Source organism: Marmota marmota, unplaced genomic scaffold (assembly GCF_001458135.2).
Source record: "Marmota marmota marmota unplaced genomic scaffold, marMar, whole genome shotgun sequence".
NCBI lineage: Eukaryota > Metazoa > Chordata > Mammalia > Rodentia > Sciuridae > Marmota > Marmota marmota.
The window spans coordinates 1,186,926-1,209,920 of record NW_025999925.1 but is presented as its reverse complement, the minus strand read 5'-3'; the positions used below and the strand labels follow the sequence as shown (position 1 = coordinate 1,209,920).

At 34.3% G+C, this 22,995-nt stretch overlaps 1 protein-coding gene across 8 annotated transcripts in view; it reads left to right on the top strand.

Annotated features, from left to right (window-relative positions):
- Polk (DNA polymerase kappa) overlaps nt 1–22,995 on the top strand; it is a 68,147-nt gene that overhangs the window by 20,501 nt on the left and 24,651 nt on the right. For all 8 annotated transcript variants that reach the window (XM_048800124.1, XM_048800127.1, XM_048800121.1 and 5 more), the window contains 3 exons: nt 2,317–2,436; nt 18,428–18,580; nt 22,017–22,148. In XM_048800124.1, the coding sequence (XP_048656081.1) occupies nt 2,317–2,436; nt 18,428–18,580; nt 22,017–22,148 (405 nt within the window). The remainder of the gene's footprint in view (nt 1–2,316; nt 2,437–18,427; nt 18,581–22,016; nt 22,149–22,995) is intronic.

The window sequence follows — 22,995 nt, the reverse complement described above, 5'->3', positions numbered from 1 at the left end:
AAGTTTTTTTTTTTTTTTTTTTTTTCTTATTTTGTTTTGGTGTGTTTTTATTTTTATTTGGAGGTCCTGGGAATTGAGACCATTGCTCATGCTAGGCAATAACTCTACCACTAAGCTACATCCCTAACCTTTTGAGACAGAGTCTCAAACTTGGAATCTTCTTGCTTCAGCCTCTTTTTTAAAAAAAAAAAAATTAGTTATAGAAAGACATAATACCTTTACTTTATTTATTTATCTTTAGGTGGTGCTGAGATCAAACCTAGTACCTCACATGTGCTTGGCAAGTGCGCTACCACTGAGCTACAAACCCAACCCTGCTTCTGCCTCTTGAATAGCCAGGATTACAAGCTTGTGGCCCTGCACCCAGCTGCTCTTTTCTTTTTTCTTTTTTTTTAATTCTTTTTTTTTAATACTTATTTTTTTTGGTGTAGATGAACACAACACAATGCCTTTATTATTTTTTATGTGGTGCTGAGGATCGAACCCTGGTCCCGCCCATGCTAGACGAGTGCTCTACTGCTGAGCTACAATCCCAGCCCCTGCTCTTTTCTTTTTTAACCCCAACAGGAGAGTACTATAATTGGTTGGTTTTCTGTCTTTTGTTTTTGTGGTGCTGGGGATTGAACCCAGGTCCTCTAGCATGCTAGGCAATCACTTTACCATTGAACCACATTCCTAGCCCCCAAATAACTGCAAATATTTTGTTTTGTTTTCAGTTTTTATAATTGAAGGTCTTTCTAAGTAAAGATCTGTATTGTTGTTTATGCTCACATGTGTGGGTATAATTTATTAATCCAGTCAGAATCTTTACTGATGGACATGTAAGTCATTTCTAGACTTTAATTTTTATAAATAATACACGCTGAATAACCTTATACTTCATAACCTTGCATGTGTACAAGTATACCTCTAGGAGAGATTCCTAGAAGTAGAATTGCTGCACAAAAGTACAGATAGCATGAAAAAATATATTAATGTATAATTTTTGTGAGTTATTAAATCATCAAACATTGATTGTATCAATTTTTACTTCTACCACTGATATGTGTGCGTGTGTATTACTAATACCAGAATTGCACTAACAGATTGTATTATCAAACTTATGGATTTGCCAAGCTGAAGTAGTAGTATAATGTAGCTTATAGCTTTAACAAACAACCCAATAAAAATATGGGCAAAAATATGAGTAGGTATTTCAGTAGAGAAAATTTGCATATGGTTCATAAATACATGAAAATATGCTCAATATCATTAAGGAAATACAAATTTTAAAACTTCAATGAGATACTATTCACACTGCTATCCAGAAAGCTATAATAAATAAGACAGATGATCACAAATGTTGACAAGGATGTAGAGAAACTGGAACTCTCATATGTTGTTGGTGGGATTGTATGATGGTTCAGTCACTTTGGAAAATAATCTGTCAGTTCCTCAAAAGGTTAAGTATGACTCAGAAATTCAACTCCTAGGTACATAGCCAAGAAGAATGGCAATGTATGTCCACACAAAAACATATACCCAAATGTTCTTAACAGCATTTTTCATAATAGTCAAAAAGTAGAAATAATCTAGTGTCTGTCAACCTGATAAGTGGATAGAGACTATGTTCAATGTTAGAATGGATATGTTGAGTGGTGGAATGATAAATAGCTTTAAGGTATATTTTTGCATTTTTATTATTTTTTTATTTGTTCTAATTAGTTATACATGATAGTAGAATGTTTTTCGATTCATTGTACACAGATAGAGCACTACTTTTCATTTTTCTGGTTGTATATGATGTAGAGTCACACTATTCATGCAATCATACATGTGCCTAGGGTAATGATACCTGTCTCATTCCATCATCTTTCCTACCCTATTGCCCCCTCTCTTCCCCACTTTCCTCTTTGCTTTACCCAAAGTTCCTTCATCGTTCCCATGCCTCCCACCCCTTATTATAGATCATCATCCACTTGGTCATTTATGTTAAAACTTTGGTGGAGATAACTGATGACTCAGCTAAATAAGGTCTTGGATATGGCCTGTGGATTCTACCTAGGACAAAGTATTCTGTTCTGAATGCAGATCTGTACTCAGCACAATAATTCTGTGATTTAGAATTTATTAATTCTATGATTAATGAATATATTTTATAGGTAAGGAAACAAAGAATAAGTAATTTCTTACTAGCTGGTTCACCCATCTAGTAAATGGTAGAGCTAAGTTTGAATTCAGTTCATTTGATTCCAGAGTCTGTACTCTTAGCCAACAAGGTATACTATAATAATGCTTTCCTTCAGACATATTTCTTATGATTTATTTTCTCCATAGGGATCCAAATATTATGGAAATGAACTCAAGAAGGAAAAACAAGTCAACCAACGAATTAAAAATATGATGCAACAAAAAGCTCAAATTACCAGCCAGCAACTAAGGAAAGCACAATTACAGGTATTAATTCAATTGTTAAAGTGGAAGTTGGTGGAATAGTAATTGGCCTTTAAAATATGTTGTTTTTGAGTCATAACTTCAAATAAGATGAAATCTAAGTTTTCATTATATTGTAAAGTATAGAAAGCTAAGTTTCATTATATTGTAAAACATACACATTCAGCAAGTGTACTTACTTTGCTAAGCATTGTCATACTCATTTACAGAGATTCTACATCTAGACTTTATTACCTCCATTATACTGAAGAATAAATGGAGTCTTAATTAAATAACTTACCAGCCTCATAGGACAGGTAGTTGCCAGAGCTAGGATTCAACCCAAAACTTGTGTTTTTTTTTAAATTATAGGCATGCTTTGCCACTAGAAAAGGCCACAGGATAAATTGGCATATTTTCTGTAATGCTGATTTTGCAGAAAAGGATTTGGAGGAACATATTAACTAATTAAATTAAAAGGCAACTTAAGCAGGCTCATACCTATAATCCCACTGACTCAGGAAGCTGAGGTGGAGGAACTGCAAGTTCTGGGCCAGTCTCAGCAACTTGATGAGTTTTTTTGTTTTAGATCATTCGTATTCTCTATCTTTGCACTCTAAAGTAGTTATTTTCACCATAGGTAGTAAAAAAAGTAGAAAAGATTTGGGGATGTGGCTTGGTGATAGAGGGCCTCTGGGTTCATCCCCAGTACCACCACCAAAATAAATAAATAAAAAAGAAAGTAATTTAAAACATAACCATTTTATAGTAAAACACACACATACATACACACACATATATACATATATGTACATACACACACATATATACATATATATATAAATATGACAAATGTACCTGAATTTTAAAAATAAAACACAAAGTTTCTAAAAACATGGAGACTTTAGATTTCTCCAGTATTTAGGGAGAATAAACAACTTAGAGTTCCCTATGCTATTAAGAGTTATTTCATTAGATCTGGGCTCTGTGTCACACACGTGTAATTCCAGCAACTTGGAGGTTGAAGCAGGAGGATTGCAAAATCAAGGCCAGACTCAACAACTAAGCAAGGCCCTAAGCAATTTAGTGAGCTCTTGTCTCAAAATAAAAAATAAAATGGGCTGGGGATGTGGTTCAGTGGTAAAGTGCGTGCCCCAGTACCAAAAAAAAAAAAAAAAAAAAAGAGTTATTTTATTAGAAAAGTTAGGAAGGAACCAAGGGACTGGACGTTCTAGGCCAGTCTCAGCAACTTGGTGAGATTTTTTGTTTTAGAACAACCCTGTGGTGATCATTCTTGTTTTCTATAGTAATTGTGGAATAGTAAGTAATAGGAACCAAGGTTCAGGGCACCATGTGGTAGATTGACAATTCAAAGCAGTCACATTTCTGCTAATAAAGCTAAATTCATAGCTAGACAAGTTTACTCTCTTTTCAAAATCTGATTCAATGCTAAAGCATTACACTATACATAATAATAAAATTATAATATTAATTAATATGCAATGAAATCTTTCTTGTGATAGAATTCAGGGATCATAAATTATGTTTTCTTTCCTAAACTATGTATCATTTTTGATATATGCTTTTCTAAAGCACAGGATAATTTTAAATATTATACTGTAGTGACAAAAGATGATTTGTCTGTTAGATCATCATTTTTAATGGTTCTTAGCATTCCACTGTATGTAAGTAACATAATTTTATTTATTTTACCCTACTTTGGTTCCAGTTTTTTTTGTTTTAGAACAACCCTGTGGTGATCATTCTTGTTATCTATCTTTGCACTCTAGTGTAGTTATTTTCACCATAGATGGTACTATTTTACATTTTCAATATTGTAAGTATTGTTTTCTTCACATACTTTTTTTAAGAGTAAAATTCTCCTTTATTAGGTTATTTTAGTTTTGATATCAAAGTTAGATAATGACAGTCTCCCCAAAAAATTCTAGATCAAACTTACACATAGAGTATGTACAAATATACTAAATAAACATTAAAAATACTGTCCAATGATGTATATAAAATGAGTACATCACAATTATGCTCTTTTTAAAAAATTTTTTATTCTAATTTGTTATATATGACAGCAGAATTCAGTACAATTCATATTACATATATAGAGCACAATTTTTCATATCTCTGCTTGTATAAAAGTATATTCACATCATTTGTGTCTTCTTTATACATGTACTTAGGGTAGTGATGTCCATCTCATTCCACCATCTTTTTTTTTTTTTTTTTTTTTTTAAATTTTTAATATTTATTTTTAATATTTGGCGGACACATCTTTGTCTGTATGTGGTGCTGAGGATCGAACCCGGGCCGCACGCATGCCAGGTGAGCGCGCTACCGCTTGAGCCACATCCCCAGCCCCCACCATCTTTTTAATAACCCTTTTGTCCCCTCCCTCCCGCTTTCTCCCTTTGCCCTATCTAGAGTTGGTCTAATCTTCCCATGCTCCCTCTCCCAATCTCACTATGAATTAGTCTCCTTATGTCAGAAAACATTCGGCATTTGGTGTTTTGGGATTGGCTAACTTCTCTTAGCATTGTATTCTCCAACTCCCATCCATTTACCTGCAGATGGCATGATTGTATTCTCTTTTATTGCTAAGTAATATGCCATTGTGTGTATATACCACATTTTCTTTATCCATTTATCTACTGAAGGGCATCTGGGTTGATTCCACAATTTAGCTATTGTGAATTGTGCTGCTATAAACATTTATATGGCTGTAGTATGCTGTTTTTTTAAGTCCTTTGGGTATAAACCAATGAGTGGGATAGCTGGGTCAAATGGTGTTTCCATTCCAGGTTTTCCAGTGAGTCTCCTACTACTTTCCATATTAGTTGCACCATTTTGCAGTCCCACCAGCAATATGTATGAGTGTTCCTTTTTCCCCACATCCTCGCCAACATTTATTGTTGTTTGTATTCTTGATAGCTGCCATTCTGACTGGAGTGAGATGAAATCTTAGAGCAGTTTTGATTATTTCTCTAATTGCTAGAGATGTTGAACATTTTTTCATATATTTGTTGATTGATTGTATATCACCTTCCGAGAAGTGTCTGTTCAGTTTGTTGGCCCATTTATTGTTTGTTCCCCACATACTTTTTAGACCTAGATTTTATCAGTTTTATCATCTTTTAGGTTTTGATTTTACAGTGTCCAAAATATTACCTCATGGTTGTTTTCATTTATCTTCCTTTTGTTATACCATAAAAAGTAATCTTTTCACACTTTAGCCATTCTTATTTTCTTATTGTGAGACTGTCCCCTTTTATTCTGTTTGTGAGGATGTAGGTCAAGTAGCTGGCACAAGAAACCCAAAAATGTACTTGAAATAAGATAAGGCTATTTCTTTCTCACATATATGTAAGTGGCCACAACTCGTGGGGTACCATAGTAGTTGACAGACCCAGATTCTATAAATCATGTTGTTCTTTCATCTCCTGGTATTATCCTTACTTGGATTTACAAAACTGGATTATCTCTAATCCATATTCCATTTCTTGGTAAGGAAGAAAGACTGGGAGAAAAATATCAAAACTAAGTAGTTTGCTATTAAACAAGTAAAAAAAAAAGTTACACACATTGCTTAAACCCACATTCTTTTGGCAGTAGTTTAAATTACAGGCCCCCCCCCCCAAAAAAAAAAATAACTGCAAGATAATCTGTAATATATATTCTCTAGCTGGATGGCTATGTGCCCAGCTAAAAATACGTTACTATGGAATGAAGGAAGGATTTGGAGCTTCAACTAGCAGTCTGAAGCAATATCCTTTGCCCACATTTCTCCATATTTCTAGGGAGTTTATATCCATTTCTCTTGATTTATAAGATCTTATCATATCTTTAGGGTTTTTCTCTTGCCATTTGATATAAATATGTTTCCAGTATGTTGTCTTTTAATTTTGCATGAGTTTTTTCCCTACAAAATTAAAAATGTTTATATAATCACATCCATTTTTTTAAGACTTTGTTTTTAGTGCTGTTTTGAGTTCACAGCAAAATTGAACAGAAGGTGGATTTCCCATATACCCCTGCCCCACACAGGCATTACCTCCCTGACTAGTATCATCCCCCATAGATTGGTACATTTGGTATAACTAATGACCCTACATTGGCACATCATTATCACCTAAAATCAATAAATCATTATTTGTGTTGTACAATTTATAGGTTTGGACAAATTTATAATGACATGTATTCACTATCATAGCGTACAGAGCAGTTTTACTATCCTTAAAATCCTTTAGACTCTGCCTATTTATCCTTCCCTTTTATTAACCTTTGGCAATCAATCACTGGTCTTTCTAATACTTTCAAAGATTTACCTTTGCGGCGATAGTCGGAATCATACAGCATGAAACCTTTTCAAATTGGCTTATTCCACTTATGGTATGCCTTTAAGATCACTGCATGTCTGTTCATGGCTTGATAGCTCATTTCTTTTATGTGCTGAATATTATTCCATCCCATCATCTGGATGTACCAGTTTATTTATCTGTTTGCCTACTGAGGAGCAGGTTGATTACTTCCAAGTTTTGGCAATTAAGAATAAGCTACTACAAACATACATATGCAGGGTCTCTGTGTGGACGTGTTTTCAATTCCTTTTAGTAAATGCTAAAGAGGGTAATTGTTGGATCATATGGTAAGAAACTGTTTAGTTTTAAAAGAAATTTCTAAACTCTCTTCCAAAGTGTCTGTACTATTTTGCATTCCCGCCAGCAATGACACATTCATACCAATATTTACTGTTTCAAATATTTTAGATTTTAGTTATTCCAATTGATATATAGAATAGTGGTCTCTCATTGTTTTTAATTTGCATTTCCCTGATGGCATATGATTTCGAGCATCTTTTTTTTATATACTTATTTGCCACCTGTATTATCTTTTTTGGTGAGGTGTCTATTAAATTGTTTGGCCCACTTTTTAATCAGGTAGTTTTGTTTTCTTATTGTTAAGTTTTTAAAATTCTTTGTATATTTTAGATAATGGTCCTGTATCAGTTATGTCTTTTGCAAATATTTTCTCCTAGTCTGTGGCTTGTTGTTTCACTCTTTGTAGAATTTGCTTTGATATAAGGTATGAAGTACTTTTTTTCTTAAAGGTTATTATATTTTGCCTAAATGGTGATTCAATTGTCCCAACACCATTTATTGAACCATAAGATCTTTCTCCACTGAATTGAAATGAGATACTTTCAAATACTATATTCCCATTACACTTTTATTTATTTCTAGACTCTCTCTTCTAATCAATTGACTCTTTTTCTTTATCAGTACCATATAATTTTAGTTATTTAAAATTAAAAATATAGTTTAATATTCTTCCTCATAACTCTTCTTTCAACTTTTTTTTTCTTTTTCTCTTGCAGTTTCTTTTTCAGATAAACTAAGTTTTTTAAAAAATTTCATTCTATCCAAAACAACATAGTTTTTAAAGTTATCTTATTTCTTAAGCAGTATACTTTGCGGACATTTTTGGCAAGTTTTATTGATCTGTAGTCTACAAATTTTTTTAATGTTTCAGAACTTTTATTTATTTATTTACTTATTTATTTGATTTTAATTTGTTATATGTGACAACAGGATGCATTACAATCCATATTACACAGATAGAGCACAATTTTCATATCTCTGGTTGTACACAAAGTAGAGTCACATCCTTCATGTCTTCATACGTGTACTAGGGTATTTATTTATTTGTATGTGGTGCTAAGGATTGAACCCAGTGCCTCATATGTGCTAGGCAAGCACTCTGCCACTGAACCACAGCCCCAGCCCTACAAATATTTTTAATGTAAGTTTTAAAGATATAAAGTACATGGGAGCGGTGCTAACAACTTTTAGCTGTTCATACTATTTTTTAAGTTTACTCTTAAATATGCTAATAATCTGAAGGAATGAAAATGCCTTTCATTTGTATAGAGAAGTGCAGATTTTGTTCCAGTTTTAGTCAACTGTTTCATGGGAGGCTCTCTGGCATCTTTTGCAACAGGAATGACAGGAAATGTGTTTTATGTTGATTGTTGAATTGTTTCATTTCTTGAGCTTCCTCTAAAAGAAATTGTATAAACAGGAGGAGATTGAGGAAGTCCTAAAGAGTCAAGAAGGTCTGCAAGAACAGAGATGTTTTCATGGGAAGTGTGTTTCTATTTTCAAGTCTAAAATTTGCCAAGTGCTAGATTTTATTTGTGTGATACGGTAATGTGAACTATTGCTAGTCCGCCTGAGGTAAGTAACTTCTGCAGGCATGAACTCCCAGGATGTTCATCCAGAACCTAAGTTTTTCCACCCTATCCTACCCTCATTAGACCTCCTAAAGACACAATTATTGTTATCACTGCCAAAATATTCATAACAATATAAGTCCATAAACAAATATCCATGTTATATTAAATGGCAACTACACAGCAAATCAGTACATTTTGTGCATTTTAACAATGGACTTTATTAACTCATACTCCCTCAGTAGTCTTTAAAGAAATACCAAGTCAAGCAATTAAAAGCATTAGTTTCAGCTGGTCATGGTGGCACACACCTATAATCCCAGGTGTTTGGGAGGCTGAGGCAGGAGGATCAGAAGTTCAAAGTCAGCCTCAGCAACTTAGTGAGGCCCTAAGCAACTCAGTGAGACCCTGTCTCTAAATAAAATACAAAAAGGGCTGGGGTTGTGGTGGGTGGTACTGGGTTCAATCCCCAGTACCAAAAACAAAAAAAGCAGCATTATTTCTAAAATAGTCCTCTAAATGTAATAGAAATGGGAGGTTTTTTTTTTAAGTAAATAAGATAATTATGGATATGAAATACACCATTAGTATTCTTTTTGAACTTACTTGAACTTAAATGTTAAAGACTTTAAAAAATCTATTTTAGGGAAGCATCATAAGATAATAGAAAGGACATATGCTTTGGAGTAAACTTGTTTCCAGGTCTAGCTTTACCATTTACCAGCTGTATAACTCAGGGAAAATTAATCTTACTGAACTTTAGTTTCCTCATCTATAAAATAGGAGTAATAGGGGGCTGGGGTTGAGCTCAGTGGTAGAGCACTTGCCTAGCATGTGTGAAGTCCTGGGTTTGATCCTCAGCACGACATAAAAACATAAATAAAATGAAGGTATTGTGTCCATCTACAACTAAAAAATCTAAAAAAAAATAGGAATAATAATTATAATCACAGAATTACTTTGATAATTAAATGGATTAATTTAAGAAGCACTTAGCATATTATTTGACATAATATACTCAATAAATGTCACTTGTACTTTTAAAATTAGAGGTATTATTGTTAAATCCTTACTGTATCCTTAGATAAGTTCATCACATTAGTGGCTCTTAATTCTTTTCAATGACTTTTGGAAGTTAGTGTAGTCCCACTTTATAAATAAAGAAAGTAGTGATGAGAGAGCGGTTAATCTATCCACTGTCATATAACTAATGAGTGGCAGTGCTGGGACCTAAACCAAAGCCCTTATATTTAACCCCATGTGACACACACTGATTCTCAGCAGTGACAGAGGGAACAAGGTGCATGTTACAGACTCAGATCAGAGCTTGAAAATCATTGGGAGGGAAAATAGAAGAAAGGGAAATGTGAGAACTTAAGTAGAAAAAAACTAAAAAAAACAGTGGTGGTGTGCATCTGGTAGATGTAAAAAGAAAAGTTCAGACAAGGGTGACTAATGAGAGATAGTAAAGGAAAGTGGAATGTATGAGTCATGCAGTGGGGAGGTTTCCTTTTGGCAACTGCACACTTAAATTAAGAAAAGAGAATACATTGCCAAAGAAATTGTCATAGAATTAATATATGAGTCGTAAGAGAATTTTTACCATATGGTTTGCTTTCTATTTATTGTCTTTTAGTTTTCTGGATAATTTCAGGCCAAATTATTTCAGATGCCACTCCCTCACTCTCACTCTACTCATATCCTAGGCATATTATCTGGGTTGTAGATTAGCTTTTAGTCTACCCTGTTTTTACTAGTCTTCATGATTTGTTTACATCTAGTCAGGATGCCATTCTCAAGTCCAAAATGAACACTGCCAGAAGAAACAGTTTAAATCAGGATGATAAATCAGGATAAAATTGAAAAGTTCCTTTTGTTACGTACAGTGTCTCACTGCAAGAAGTTAACCTTCTCCAAAATTTTTCTAATACTACTTTTTTAAAAAAACAACTTTAATATATTAAAGTTATATATTGATACAAATTTAATAATATATTGATACAAATTTAATTTCTCCTACCAGCCTCCCCTCCTGTCTCTTCTGTGGGGAAGGATTTACTGGTAGATAAGAACTTTCTCCTGAAGGTACTCAAAATTCAGCATCTAATACAATAAGTGCCATGATAAGAGCAGGAATACAAATGAAGGAATATTAACTTATCTGACACAAAGGAAAAAGATCCAGTTAAATTACAGAGAGATATGTAAGCTGATCCTTGAAGCCTTGTGACAGGTAGGAAAGGCTTTCTAGACAAAGGAACAGCTTGAGGAAAGCACAGAACACCTCAAGTCTTTCAGTGACTTGTAGACTAAACAGGAGCAGGCCCTCTGGAGATTCTTACTGTGGCTGCTACAGACAAATGCGATTCAGGGTGATTGTTTCTAAAAAAGAAATTATAATTTTAATCTATGGCTAGTGAACAGCTAGTGTCACAATAATGCTAAGAAGGAAGGCCATGAAAAAAAATTCTGCAAAGTGGAGATAAGGGAAGTCCAGCATGGGGGGAAAAGCTACATACAATGTGTACCTTTGTGCCTCTCCACTTTGTGTGTGCATGGCAGGATGGTTCCGGGGATCGAACCCAGATTCTTGTGCATACCAAACAAGCAGTCAACCACTAAGCTCCATCCCCAGTTATACATGACAGCAGAATGCTCTTTGATTCGTTATACACAAATGGAGCAGAATTTTTCACTTCTCTGGTTGTACACGAAATAGGGTCCCACCATTCATGTAATCGTACATGTACCTAGGGTAATGATGTCTGTCTCATTCCACCATCCTTCCTATCCCCAATGACTTCTCTACTCCCTCCCCTTTTCCCAATCCAAAGTTCTTCCACTCATCCTGTGCCCCTCCCCATTATGGATTAACATCCGCTTATCAGAGAAAACATTTGGCCTTTGGTTTTTTGGGATTGGCTTACTTGACTTAGCATGATATTCTTTAACTACATCCATTTACCTTCAAATGCCAGAATTTTATTCTCTTTTCTTGCTCAGTAATATTCCATTGTGTGTATATGCCACAGTTTCTTTATTCATTCATCTATTGAAGGGCATTTAGATTGGTTCTACAGTTTTGCTATTGTGAATTCTGTGGCTATAAACGTTGATGTATCTGTGTCACTGTACTATGCTCTTTTTAAGTCCCTTGGGTATAGAGTGAGGAGTGAGATAGCTGGGTCAAACGGTGGTTCCTTTCCAAGTTTTCTAAGGAATCTCTGTACTGCTTTCCAGATTGACTGTACCAATTTGCAGTCCTACCAGCAATGTGTAAGCGTGCCTTTTTCCTCACATCCTCACAACACTTATTTTTGCTTATTATTCTTGATTATTGCTGTTCTGACTGGAGATGAAATGTTAGAGTAGTTTTGATTCGCATTTCTCTGATTAATATAGATGTTGAACATTTTTTCATATATTTGTTGATTGATTGTATATCTTCTTCTGAGAAGTGTGTGTTCAATTCCTTAACCCGTTTATTGATTGGGTTGTTTGTTTTTTTGGTGTTAAGTATTTTGAGTTCTCATATATCCTGGAGATGAGCACGCTATCTGATGTGCATGTGGCAAAAATTTGCTCCCAAAATGTAGGCTCTCTCTTGACCTCATTGATTGTTTCTTTTGCTGAGAAGAAGCTTTTTAGTTTGATTCCATTCCATTTATTGATTCTTGATTTTGTTTCTTGCGCTTTAGGGGCCTAACCCAACATGATGAAAATTTAGGCCTACTTTTTCTTCTATTAGGTGTAGGGTCTCTGGTCTAATTCCTAGGTCCTTGATCCACTTTGAATTGAGTTTTGTGCATAGAGAGAGATAGGGGTTTAATTTCATTTTGCTACATATGGATTTCTAGTTTTCCCAGTATGATTTGTTAAAGAGGCTATCTTTTCTCCAATGTGTGTTTTGGGTGCCTTTGTCTAGTATGAGATAACTGTATTTATTCAGGTTTGTCTCTGTGTTTTCTATTTTGTACCATTGGTCTACATGTCTGTTTTGATGCCAATACCATGCTGTTTTTGTTACTATGGCTCTGTTTAACGTCTGGTATTGTGATGCCTCCTGCTTCACTCTTCTTGCTAAAAGATTTCTTTGGCTATGCTGGGTCTCTTATTTTTCCAAATGAGTTTCAAGATTGTTTTTTCTATTTCTATGAGGTATGACGTTGAGTTTTTTAATTGGTATCACATAGCACTTTTGGTAGTATGGCTATTTTGACAACATTAATTCTGCCATCCAAGAGCATGGGATATCTTTTCATCTTCTAAGGTCTTTTTCAATTTCTTTCTTTAGTGTTCTATAGTTTTCCTTGTAGAGGTCTTTCACCTCTTTTGTCAAATTGATTCCCAAGTTTTTTTGTTTTTTGGGGGTTTTTTTGAGGCTTTTGTGAATGGGGTGGTTTTCTTAATTTCTCTTTGTGAGGATTCATTAGTGATGTATAAAAATGCTTATAATTTTGAGGCAGGCTCTCACTATGTTGCCTTGGCTGGTCTTAAATTTGTAATCTTCCTGTCTCAGCCTCCCTAGTTGCTATGTTTACAGGTGTGAGCCACCATGCCTATTATATTTGCACCTTCGAAGAAACTTGCTCAGCGGGGCATGGTAGTGCTTACCTGTAATCCCAGCAGCCTGGGAGATTGAGGCAGCAGGATCACGAGTTCAAAGCCAGCCTCAACAACTTAATGAGGCCGTAGGGGACTTGGTGAGACTCTGTCTCTAAATAAAATACAAGAAAGGGCTAGGGATGTGGTTCAGTGGTGGAGTGCCCTTGGTTTCAATCCCTAGTACCAAACAACAACAACAACTTGCTCTAAGGATCTCCACATGGTGGAAGTTGATTTTATTCCAGGATTCACCAGCACTTGCCAATTTTGGGCTGTTTTTCTCTGTTTTTGATTGCTTTGTTATGTAGCTATATGCTCATACTTTTAGTAATAAATTGCATTTATTGAACTTGTACCATGTGTCACTGTTCCATGCTCCTTACATGCTCTTATGATTTTATTTCAATGGTTTTGGCAACTTGCGTACGCATTGCAGAGATAAAATTGTCACACAGTAACCCTCAGCTACCCAGAAAGCTGGAATTATTTAACATTAACAGAGGCAAGCCACAAAAAGCAATTATAAATGAGTATGTCTGTTTCATAAACCCTTTTCTTACTTGCCTACTTTGGTTATTTCTACCCCCTTTTGTTTCTCTTTATTCTTTTCAGCCCAATTTTTCTCTGAAGAGTCAAAGATTAAGATAATTTGACATATGTATTGAAGGTTATAAAGTATTAATTATTTCTTAAGTTTTCAAATTTTATTTGTATCAACTAACATTTATCAAATGCATAATGACAGCAGTTCTACAGAGGGAATTTTTACATTATACTTTGGTGTGTTTGGGTTATACGTTACTGTTCAGTATAACAAGATATGCCAAAGAGGTATAATCTTTTGTTGTACATTTTCTTTGTTGCTATTTTAAGACACATTTTGAGTCAAATAGGAGTTGTTTATTTTACCTAAATTGAAACTTTCAGTACTAGTAAGTTCTCCAAATTTATAAAGCAATAGAATATTTGATATAAGCAGTTGAAATACTTCTTCATTCAATAAATATTTATTAAGTTCTTACTATATATATAGCCTGGGAGTATGGAGAGAAGAGTTGTGAAGAAATGACATTTAAGAATAAGCTGGGGGGATGGGGAGCTGGGTTTGTGGCTCAGTGGTAGAGTGCTCACCTAGCATGCGCAAGGCACTAGGTTCGATCCTCAGCACCACATAAATGTAAAATAAAGATATTGTATCCACCTAAAGCTTAAGAATAAATATTTTTTTAAAAAAAGAAGAAGCTGTGGGGCTGGGATTGTGGCTCAGTGGTAGAGTCCTCGCCTAGTATGTGCGAGGCCCTAGGTTAGATCCTCAGCACCACATAAAAATAAAATAAAGATATTGTGTCCAACTACAACTAAAAAATAATAAATATTTTTTTAAAAAATTTTAAAGAATAAGCTGTATTTGTGAAAATAAAAGCAGTTACCATTCTCAATAAACAACAATAAATTATATACCCATAAACACTCATGAATAGCCATAAAATTTGCATCCATAGGATGTATGGATGCATAAACGGATGGAGGCACATAAATGCCTACTAAATTAAAATTAATGTTATGATTAATGATATTTAAATATTATGTTGTCTTAAAGTGTGTTAACTCTTTTTTTTTTTTTTTTTTTTAATTNTTTGCCCTACCTGGAGTTCATTTAATCCCCCCATTTCATCCCACCCCCCTGCAGCAGATTACGGATTACATCCTTAAATCAGAGAAATCATTCCACATTTGTTTTTTTTTTTGCGGGGGGGGATTGGCTAATTTCACTAAGCATTATCTTCTCCAACTCCATCCATTTACCTGCAAATGCTATGGTTTTATTCACTTTTAATGCTGACTAATATCCCATTGTTTATATATGCCACATTTTCTTTATCCATTCATCTACCGAAGGGCATCTAGGTTGGTTCCACAGTTTAGCTATTGTGAATTGTGCTGCTATAAATACTGATGTGGTTGTGTCCCTGTAGTAATCTGTTTTTAAGTCCTTTGTGTATATACTGAGGAGTGGGATAGCTGAGTCAAATGTGGTTCCATTCCCAGTTTTCCAAGGATTCTCCATACTGCTTTCCATATTGGCTTCACCAATTTGCAGTCCCACCAGCAATGTATGAGTGTACCTTTTTTCCCACATCCTCACCAACACTTATTGTTGTTTGTCTTCATAATAGCTGCCATTCTGAATGGAGTGAGATGATATCTTAGAGTGGTTTTGATTTGCATTTCTCTAATTGCTAGAGATGTTGAACATTTTTTCACATATTTGTTGATTGATTGTATATCCTCTTCTGAGAAGTATCTGTTCAGTTCTTTGGCCCTTTTATTGATTGGGTTATTTGTTTTATTGGTGCTAAGATTTTTGAGTTCTTTATATATTCTAGAGATTAGTGCTCTATCTGACATGAGTGTGGTAATGATTTGATCCAAACTAGTAGGATCTCTATTCACCTTGCTGATTGTTTCTTTTGCTGAGAAGAAGCTTTTTAGTTTGAATCCATCCCATTTATTGATTCTTGATATTAATTCTTGTGCTATAGGAGTATTATTAAGGAAGTCAGGCCTAATCTGACATAATGAATATTTGGGCCTACTTTTTCTTCTAATAGACACAGTGTCTCTGGTTTAATTCCTAGATCCTTGATCCACTTTAAGTTTAGTTTTGTGTGTAGTGAGAGATAGGGGTTTAATTTCATTTTGTTGCATATGGATTTCCAATTATCCCAACACCATTTGTTAAAGAGGCTATCTTTTCTCCAATGTATGTTTTTGTCAAATATAAGATAACTGTAATTATGTGGGTTTGTTTCTGTGTCCTCTATTCTGTACCATTGGTCTACAAGTCTATTTTGGTGCCAATACCATGATGTTTTTGTTACTATTGCTTTGTAGTATAGTTTAAGGTCTGGTATAGTGATGCCACCTGCTTCACTCTTCTTGCTAAGGATTGCTTTAGCTATTCTGGGTCTCTTATTTTTCCAGATGAATTTCATGATTCCTTTTTTGTTTCTATGAGGAATGTCATTGGGATTTTTATGGGAATTGCATTAAGTCTGTATAGTGCTTTTGGTAGTATGGTCATTTTGATAATATTAATTCTGCCCATCCAAGAACAAGTTGGATATTTCCATCTTCTAAGGTCTTCTTTGGTTTCTTTCTTTAGCATTCTGTAGTTTTTGTTGTAGAGAACTTTCACCTCTTTCATTAAGTTGATTCCCAAGTATTTTATTTTATTTTATTGATGCTATTGTAAATGGGGTAGTTTTCTTCATTTCCATTTCAGAGGATTTGTCACTAATATATAGAAATGCCTTTGATTTATGGGTGTAGATTTTGTATTATGCTACTTTGCTTAATTCATTTACTAGCTCTAGAAGTTTTCTGGTGGAATTTTTTGGATCTTCTAAATATAGAATTATATCATCGGCAAATAGTGCTTATTTGTGTTCTTCTTCACCTATCTGTATCTCTTTAATTTCTGTCTTCTAATTTCTCTGGCCAGTGTTTCAAGAACTATGTTAAATAGAAGTGGTAAGAGAGGGAATCCCTGTCTTGTTCCAGGTTTTACAGTTTTTTAATAATGCTTTCAATTTTTCTCCATTTAGAATGATGTTGGCCTGGGCTTAGAATAGATAGCTTTTATGATGTTGAGATATGTTTCTTTTATCCCAAGTTTTTCTAGTGTTTTAAACATGAAGGGTTGCTATATTTTTTGAATGCTTTTTCTGCATCTATTGAGATGATCATATGGTTCTTATCTTTGAGTCTATTTATGTGATGAATTACATTTATTGATTTCCGTATGTTGAACCAAACTTGCATCCCTGGGATGAATCCCACTTGATTGTTATGCACTATCTTTTTGACACATTTTCTTTATTTAATTTGCCAGGATTTTATTGAGAATTTTTGCATCTATATTCAATAGAGATAATAGTCTGCAGTTTTCTTTTTTTCATTTGTCTTTGCCAGGTTTTGGAATCAGGGTGATAATTGGCCTCAAAGAATGAGTTCGGAAGTGCTCCCACTTTTTCTATTTCCTGAAATAAATTGAAGATGGTATTAGTTCTTCTTTCAAGGTGTTGTAGAACTCAGATATGTTTCCATCTGGTCCTGGGCTTTTCTTCTTGGTAGGCTTTTGATGGTATCTACTATTTTATCACTTGAAATTGATCTGTTTAAATTTGTATATCATCCTGATTCAATTTGGGCAAATCATGTAACTCTAGAAGTTTGTCAGTGTCTTCAATATTTTTCTATTTTCTTGGAGTATAAGTTTTCAAAATAATTTCTAATTATCTTCTGTATTTCTGTAGTGTCTGTTGTGATAGTTCCTTTTTCATCATAGATGTTAGTAATTTGGGTTTTCTCTCTCCTTCTCTTCGTTAGCATGACCTCGGGTCTGTCAATTTTATTTATTTTTTTCAAAGAACTAGCTTTTTGTTTTGTCATTGTTTTCAATTGTTTCTTTTGTTTCAATTTCATTGATTCCAGCTCTAATTTTAATTATTTCCTGTCTTCTGCTGCTTTGGGTGTAGATTTGTTCTTATTTTTCTAGGGCTTTGAGATGTAATGTGAAGTCATTTATTTGTTGAGTTTTTCTCCTTTTAAGGAATGAACTCCATGCAATGAACTTTCCCCTTAGAACTGCATTCATAGTGTCCCAGAGATTTCAATATGTTGTATCAGTGTTCTCATTCACCTCTAAGAATTTTTTTAATCTCCTCCCTAATGTCTTCTGCATCCCATTGTTCATTCAGTAGCATATTATTTAGTCTCCAGGTGTTGGAGTAGCTTCTACTTCTTATTTTATCATTGATTTTTAATTTCATTCCATTATGATCTTATAGAATTCAGGGTAGTATCTCTACTTTTTATATTTGCTAAGAGATGCTTTGTGGCATAATATTCTATTCTAGAGAAGGATTCATGTGCTGCTGAGAAGAAAGTGTATTCACTCGTTGAAGGATGAAATATTCTATATGTGTCAGTTAAGTCTATGTTATTGATTCTGTTATTGAGTTCTATAGTTTCTTTGTTCAGCTTTTGTTTGGAAGATCTATCCAGTTGTGAAAGAGATGAGTTTAAATCACCCAAAATTATTGTGTTGTGGTATATTTGACTCTTGAACTTAGAGGAGATTTTTTTTTTTTTTTTTTAATTAAGGTTGACAGATTTGCAATGGAATTAGAACAGGGCCGGGATTTGAACAATACCATAGTGCATGTTGACATGGATGCTTTCTATGCAGCTGTAGAAATGAGGGACAATCCAGAATTAAAGGATAAACCCATTGCTGTAGGATCAATGAGTATGTTGGTAAGTAAGCAAAGATCAAAAACAGAAAGGGAATTTCATAGCATGTTCTAGTAGGCCTTACTAGTTCACAAAGGGAGAAACTTTTATTGAGGTGTACCAATTTGCTGAGTATTTTTCTGGGTGCTTTATAAATGCTCAGTTGGTTTTTTCAACATACATTAAGGTACTATTTTTTATTTCCACTTGAAAAGAAAACAAATTCAAATGATTAATAACTTGCCCAAAATACAAACCTATTAAAATGGTACTGACATTGTTCTTTTTCATGGCAAATTATATTTTTTCACAAGTGTTCTACTTAAAGAAGAAAGAAAAAGGAAATGTCATTCTAAAGAAGAATTTTTCATACTGTGCCTACAGATCAAGTTCACCCTGCCACCCTCTTTTTAAATACATTTATTGGAACAAAGTTACAGCCATTTATTACTGCTGTTTCACTAAAAGAGTAGAATTGAGCACTTACAATAAAAAATATGATCATAAAGCTTAAAGTGATTACTATCTGGACTTTCACAGAAAAGATTTGTCAACCTAGTTCTAAAAGTGAGCTATTTTATTACTATGTTACATTTAGAACACACTTTAATAGTTTTTCTCAGAATCTTCATTTTTCTGATCACTATGTTGCTTTTTTTGTTTGTTTTTACTTCTTCCTTGACCATAGAAGGTAAAGGTGACCAGGATACAGAATAGCTATATGTGGCTGAAAATGTATTGAGAATTAAAAGTACTAGAATAGATAAATGGGTTTGGGTATAAAGAAACATACCATGGCTGGGCACAGTGGGGCACACCTATAATCTCAGTGGCTTGGGAGGATGAGGCAGGAGGATCACAAGTTCAAAGCCAGCCTCAGCAACTTAGCAAGGCCCTAAGCAACTCAGCGAGACTCTGTCTCTAAATAAAATACAAAAAAGGGTTAGGGATGTGGCTCAGTGGTTAAGTGCCTCTGGGTTCAATCCCTGGTACCAAAAAAAGAAAAGAAAAACATACTGAAGAGAGTTATTCCCTGTTGTTGCCTCCTTCTGGTGCCTTAGATAGCTATACCTTAATCCCTACAGAGTTATTATTATTATTAATTTATAATCTGTGTATTTCCTATCTCTATTCCTATAAGTATACACACAACTGACAAGTCTGGTCCTAAAATAATGTTTATCGAAAGGGTACTCAACTCCCCTTTCTTACAAATCACCAAAAAACATTTGAAAAAAATTGTATTAATAAAATATAATATCTATATTTATGTATGTGTGTTTTATGCATACACACATACTGTAACCTTGTTAGAACTATAACCCACTGCTTTTGAAATCTAAAAAAAAAAAATCTTTCAGACACTATCTATCCTGATTATTTGCTATATTTAACAAAGATTATCCTTTTTGTATGCTGAACTAAATTAAATTCCCTTCTGATAAGAGCTGAAGCATAATTGCTTTTGTCTTAGTGGACTCATAAAAGTGTATCTACAAATTAGTGAGTGTGATGGTGCATATTTGATTATTCCAGTAATTCTTCTTTTGGTGAATTTAATGGATTTTGGAAATGTTCTGAGTTGGCTCTAAGAATAGGAACTTAGACTTGTAGCATTTTCTAGTGCTGTATAAGAAACCCTTTAGTAGTTTATAGACAACCATGTCTTTTCTCATGATTCTATAATTTGTGCAGAGTTCAATGGGGATAACTCAACTCTACCTGGGGTTAGCTAGGGCTGTTTAATTGGAGCCAGAGAATCTAAAATGGCTTATATCTAGCACTTCCACAGAAGCGATTAGAGTGGCTTCCAATGTTTGTACTTTCTTCTCTCCATGCTCATCCTTTAGTAATGTACCACAAGGTCTTTGCAATGGTTTGCTGGATCACAAAAAAGCAAGAGTAGAAGCTGAAGGCTTCTTAAGACCTAGGCTTCAGGACTCACACTGTAGCATTTACCACACTTGCTTTTGTTCAAAGTTAGTCATAAGGCAAGTCATTTGGTATAAGGAACTAAAATCTTACCTTTTGAGTAACTTGTAAAACTGTTACGGCTCTGATTCATGATCTACCACAAACAGAGGAATTCAAATCTTTGTTTCTGTTCTACTTAGATATAGCATTCATATTAGTTCCATTACACTTATTTATATTTATAGCATTGGTTTGTCTTTCTAGTATGATTTGCATTTTCCTTTTTGGATCACTGAGCAAGGATTAGCATAGTTTTAATCCCTCTCAAGATTTTTAAAATACCTTTTGAAATTTATTAAAGGAAAACTAATAATATTTTGTGATAATTCCTTCATTTGATAGATTGTGTTCTGCTTTTCTTTGAATTTTCACTTGAGATTCCATATAAAGATTCTATTTATGATAAAAAATTTTTTTAGTAAATGGTACTGTGGTCTACCAGATTGACATATGTTACTGACAAATATCATCACTAAGGATTTAATAAGTAATATTCTCTGTTTTACTCTCATTCTTTTTTAGTTCCATCTCCTAGTCAAAATGGTTTTACCAAAAAATATATTCATGTGTTGAGAAATAAAAATTCATTTTGGAGACTTAATTTGGTTAGACCTTCAATTGTTAGTTGTTATTCTAGGTAAAAATTTCTCCAAATACCAAATTGAGCAAATCCAAAAATATACTACAGATCTATCATCCCCAGAAATCCAAAATCCATCACTCAAAAATTTCAGATTTGGGAGCATTTAGATTTTAGATTTCCAGATCAGGGATGCTTAACTGGTAAAATCTGTGCAAATATTCTAAAGTCTGAAAGACTCTGTAATCTGAAATACTTTTGTTCCCAAGCACTTTGGATAAATGATACTCAACCTGTATTATTCTATATTATTACTTTCTATACTGTGACTTTTATGTAATATTTAAATTATTTGCACTATCCTATTAACTATTCTATACTATTACTTTTTATATAACAACATCCACTATCATCCAGACTTGGATATGTACTATATTACAGGTATGTCTTAAAACAAATGAAGTTTATTTTCAGGGGGGCTGGGGTTGTGGCTCAGCGGTAGAGTGCTCTCCTAGCATGTGTGAGGCACTAGGTTCAATCCTCAGCACCACATAAAAATAAGTAAATAAAATAAAGGTATTGTGTCCAACTACAACTAAAAAAAATTATTTAAAAATATGAAGTTTACTTACTGGAATTACGAAAGAATCTCTTTATTAGAATAGCTTAATTACTATCTGGTATCACATTATAAATATAAGGACAGCGGTGAGAAAGGGTCATGGTATTATCATACCATGATAGGATAAAGTCAAACTCTGGGTTCAGTGATTCAAGAGAGTGGCCTGTAATAGAAATATCCTTGAATTGAAAATGCATATCAATAATGTGTTTCTTATGAATGCATGGATCAACATGTCCATTTACTTTTGTTTATTTTTCTCTATGTGGCCAATTCTTTTTCAGTCTACTTCAAATTACATTGCAAGGAGGTTTGGTGTTCGTGCAGCCATGCCAGGATTTATTGCTAAGAGACTCTGCCCACAACTTATCATAGTGCCCCCAAACTTTGACAAATACAGAGCTGTGAGTAAAGAAGTAAGTTGATATCTCACTCCTACTTAATATTCTTTCTCTGGTTTTCTGCCACCTAGAGAGTCAACTCTAAATACCTTAGCACATCAGGATTTTAGTAAATGATACTGTGGTCTACCACATTTAGTCTCATCTTTAGTCTCACCTTCAACCACTTCTTCACATTATATATTGAATACTGAGCTGTTTATGGTACCTGGAATAGACCATTCTATTTTCATGAATTTTTTGCATCTGCTTAAAAAACTCATCTCCCGAACAGGAGAAGATGGCCGCTGCGTACGGGGGTTGCTGAAGTGCTGAGCGTGGTGCTCAAAGCAGTGGCTTTAATAGAGATTTCGCACAGTCTTTTAGAGCTTTCACCATTAATCTGTAGCGGACCACTTTGCCAAGGAGCAGGAAGAACAAAGAAATCAAAAAAGAGACGCTTGGATGCTCAGAGCCACGGGCGCTTTGCTCCCATCTGCTTCCTCTTTCGCTTTGCTCCGGGCGGAGAAGCTGAATGTGTAATCAGCAGTGGATTGTAAGTACCCGAGGCAAAGAAAGCTCAGTGCGCCCCGCCTTTTTTTTTTTACTTTTTTTTTTTTTTTGGAATTATTTTTTATACAGGGAGAGTTTGTGGATTGGGATTGTTGGCGGGGCTGTGGTTTCTGTGCCGAAAATTCCACTCCGCGGGAGTCCGTCCATTTGCTTTCTGCTTGCTTGTTCTTTGGTGGCTCTGTATACACTTGTCCGGGCATGCCGCACCCTAGAGGTTTGGATGCTAGGAATGGGGGGCTATATTTAGGACTCGTAATAGAATTGGGGGTTTGAGAAGACTAGATTATGGTTAGGACTAGGGTAGCAGTTA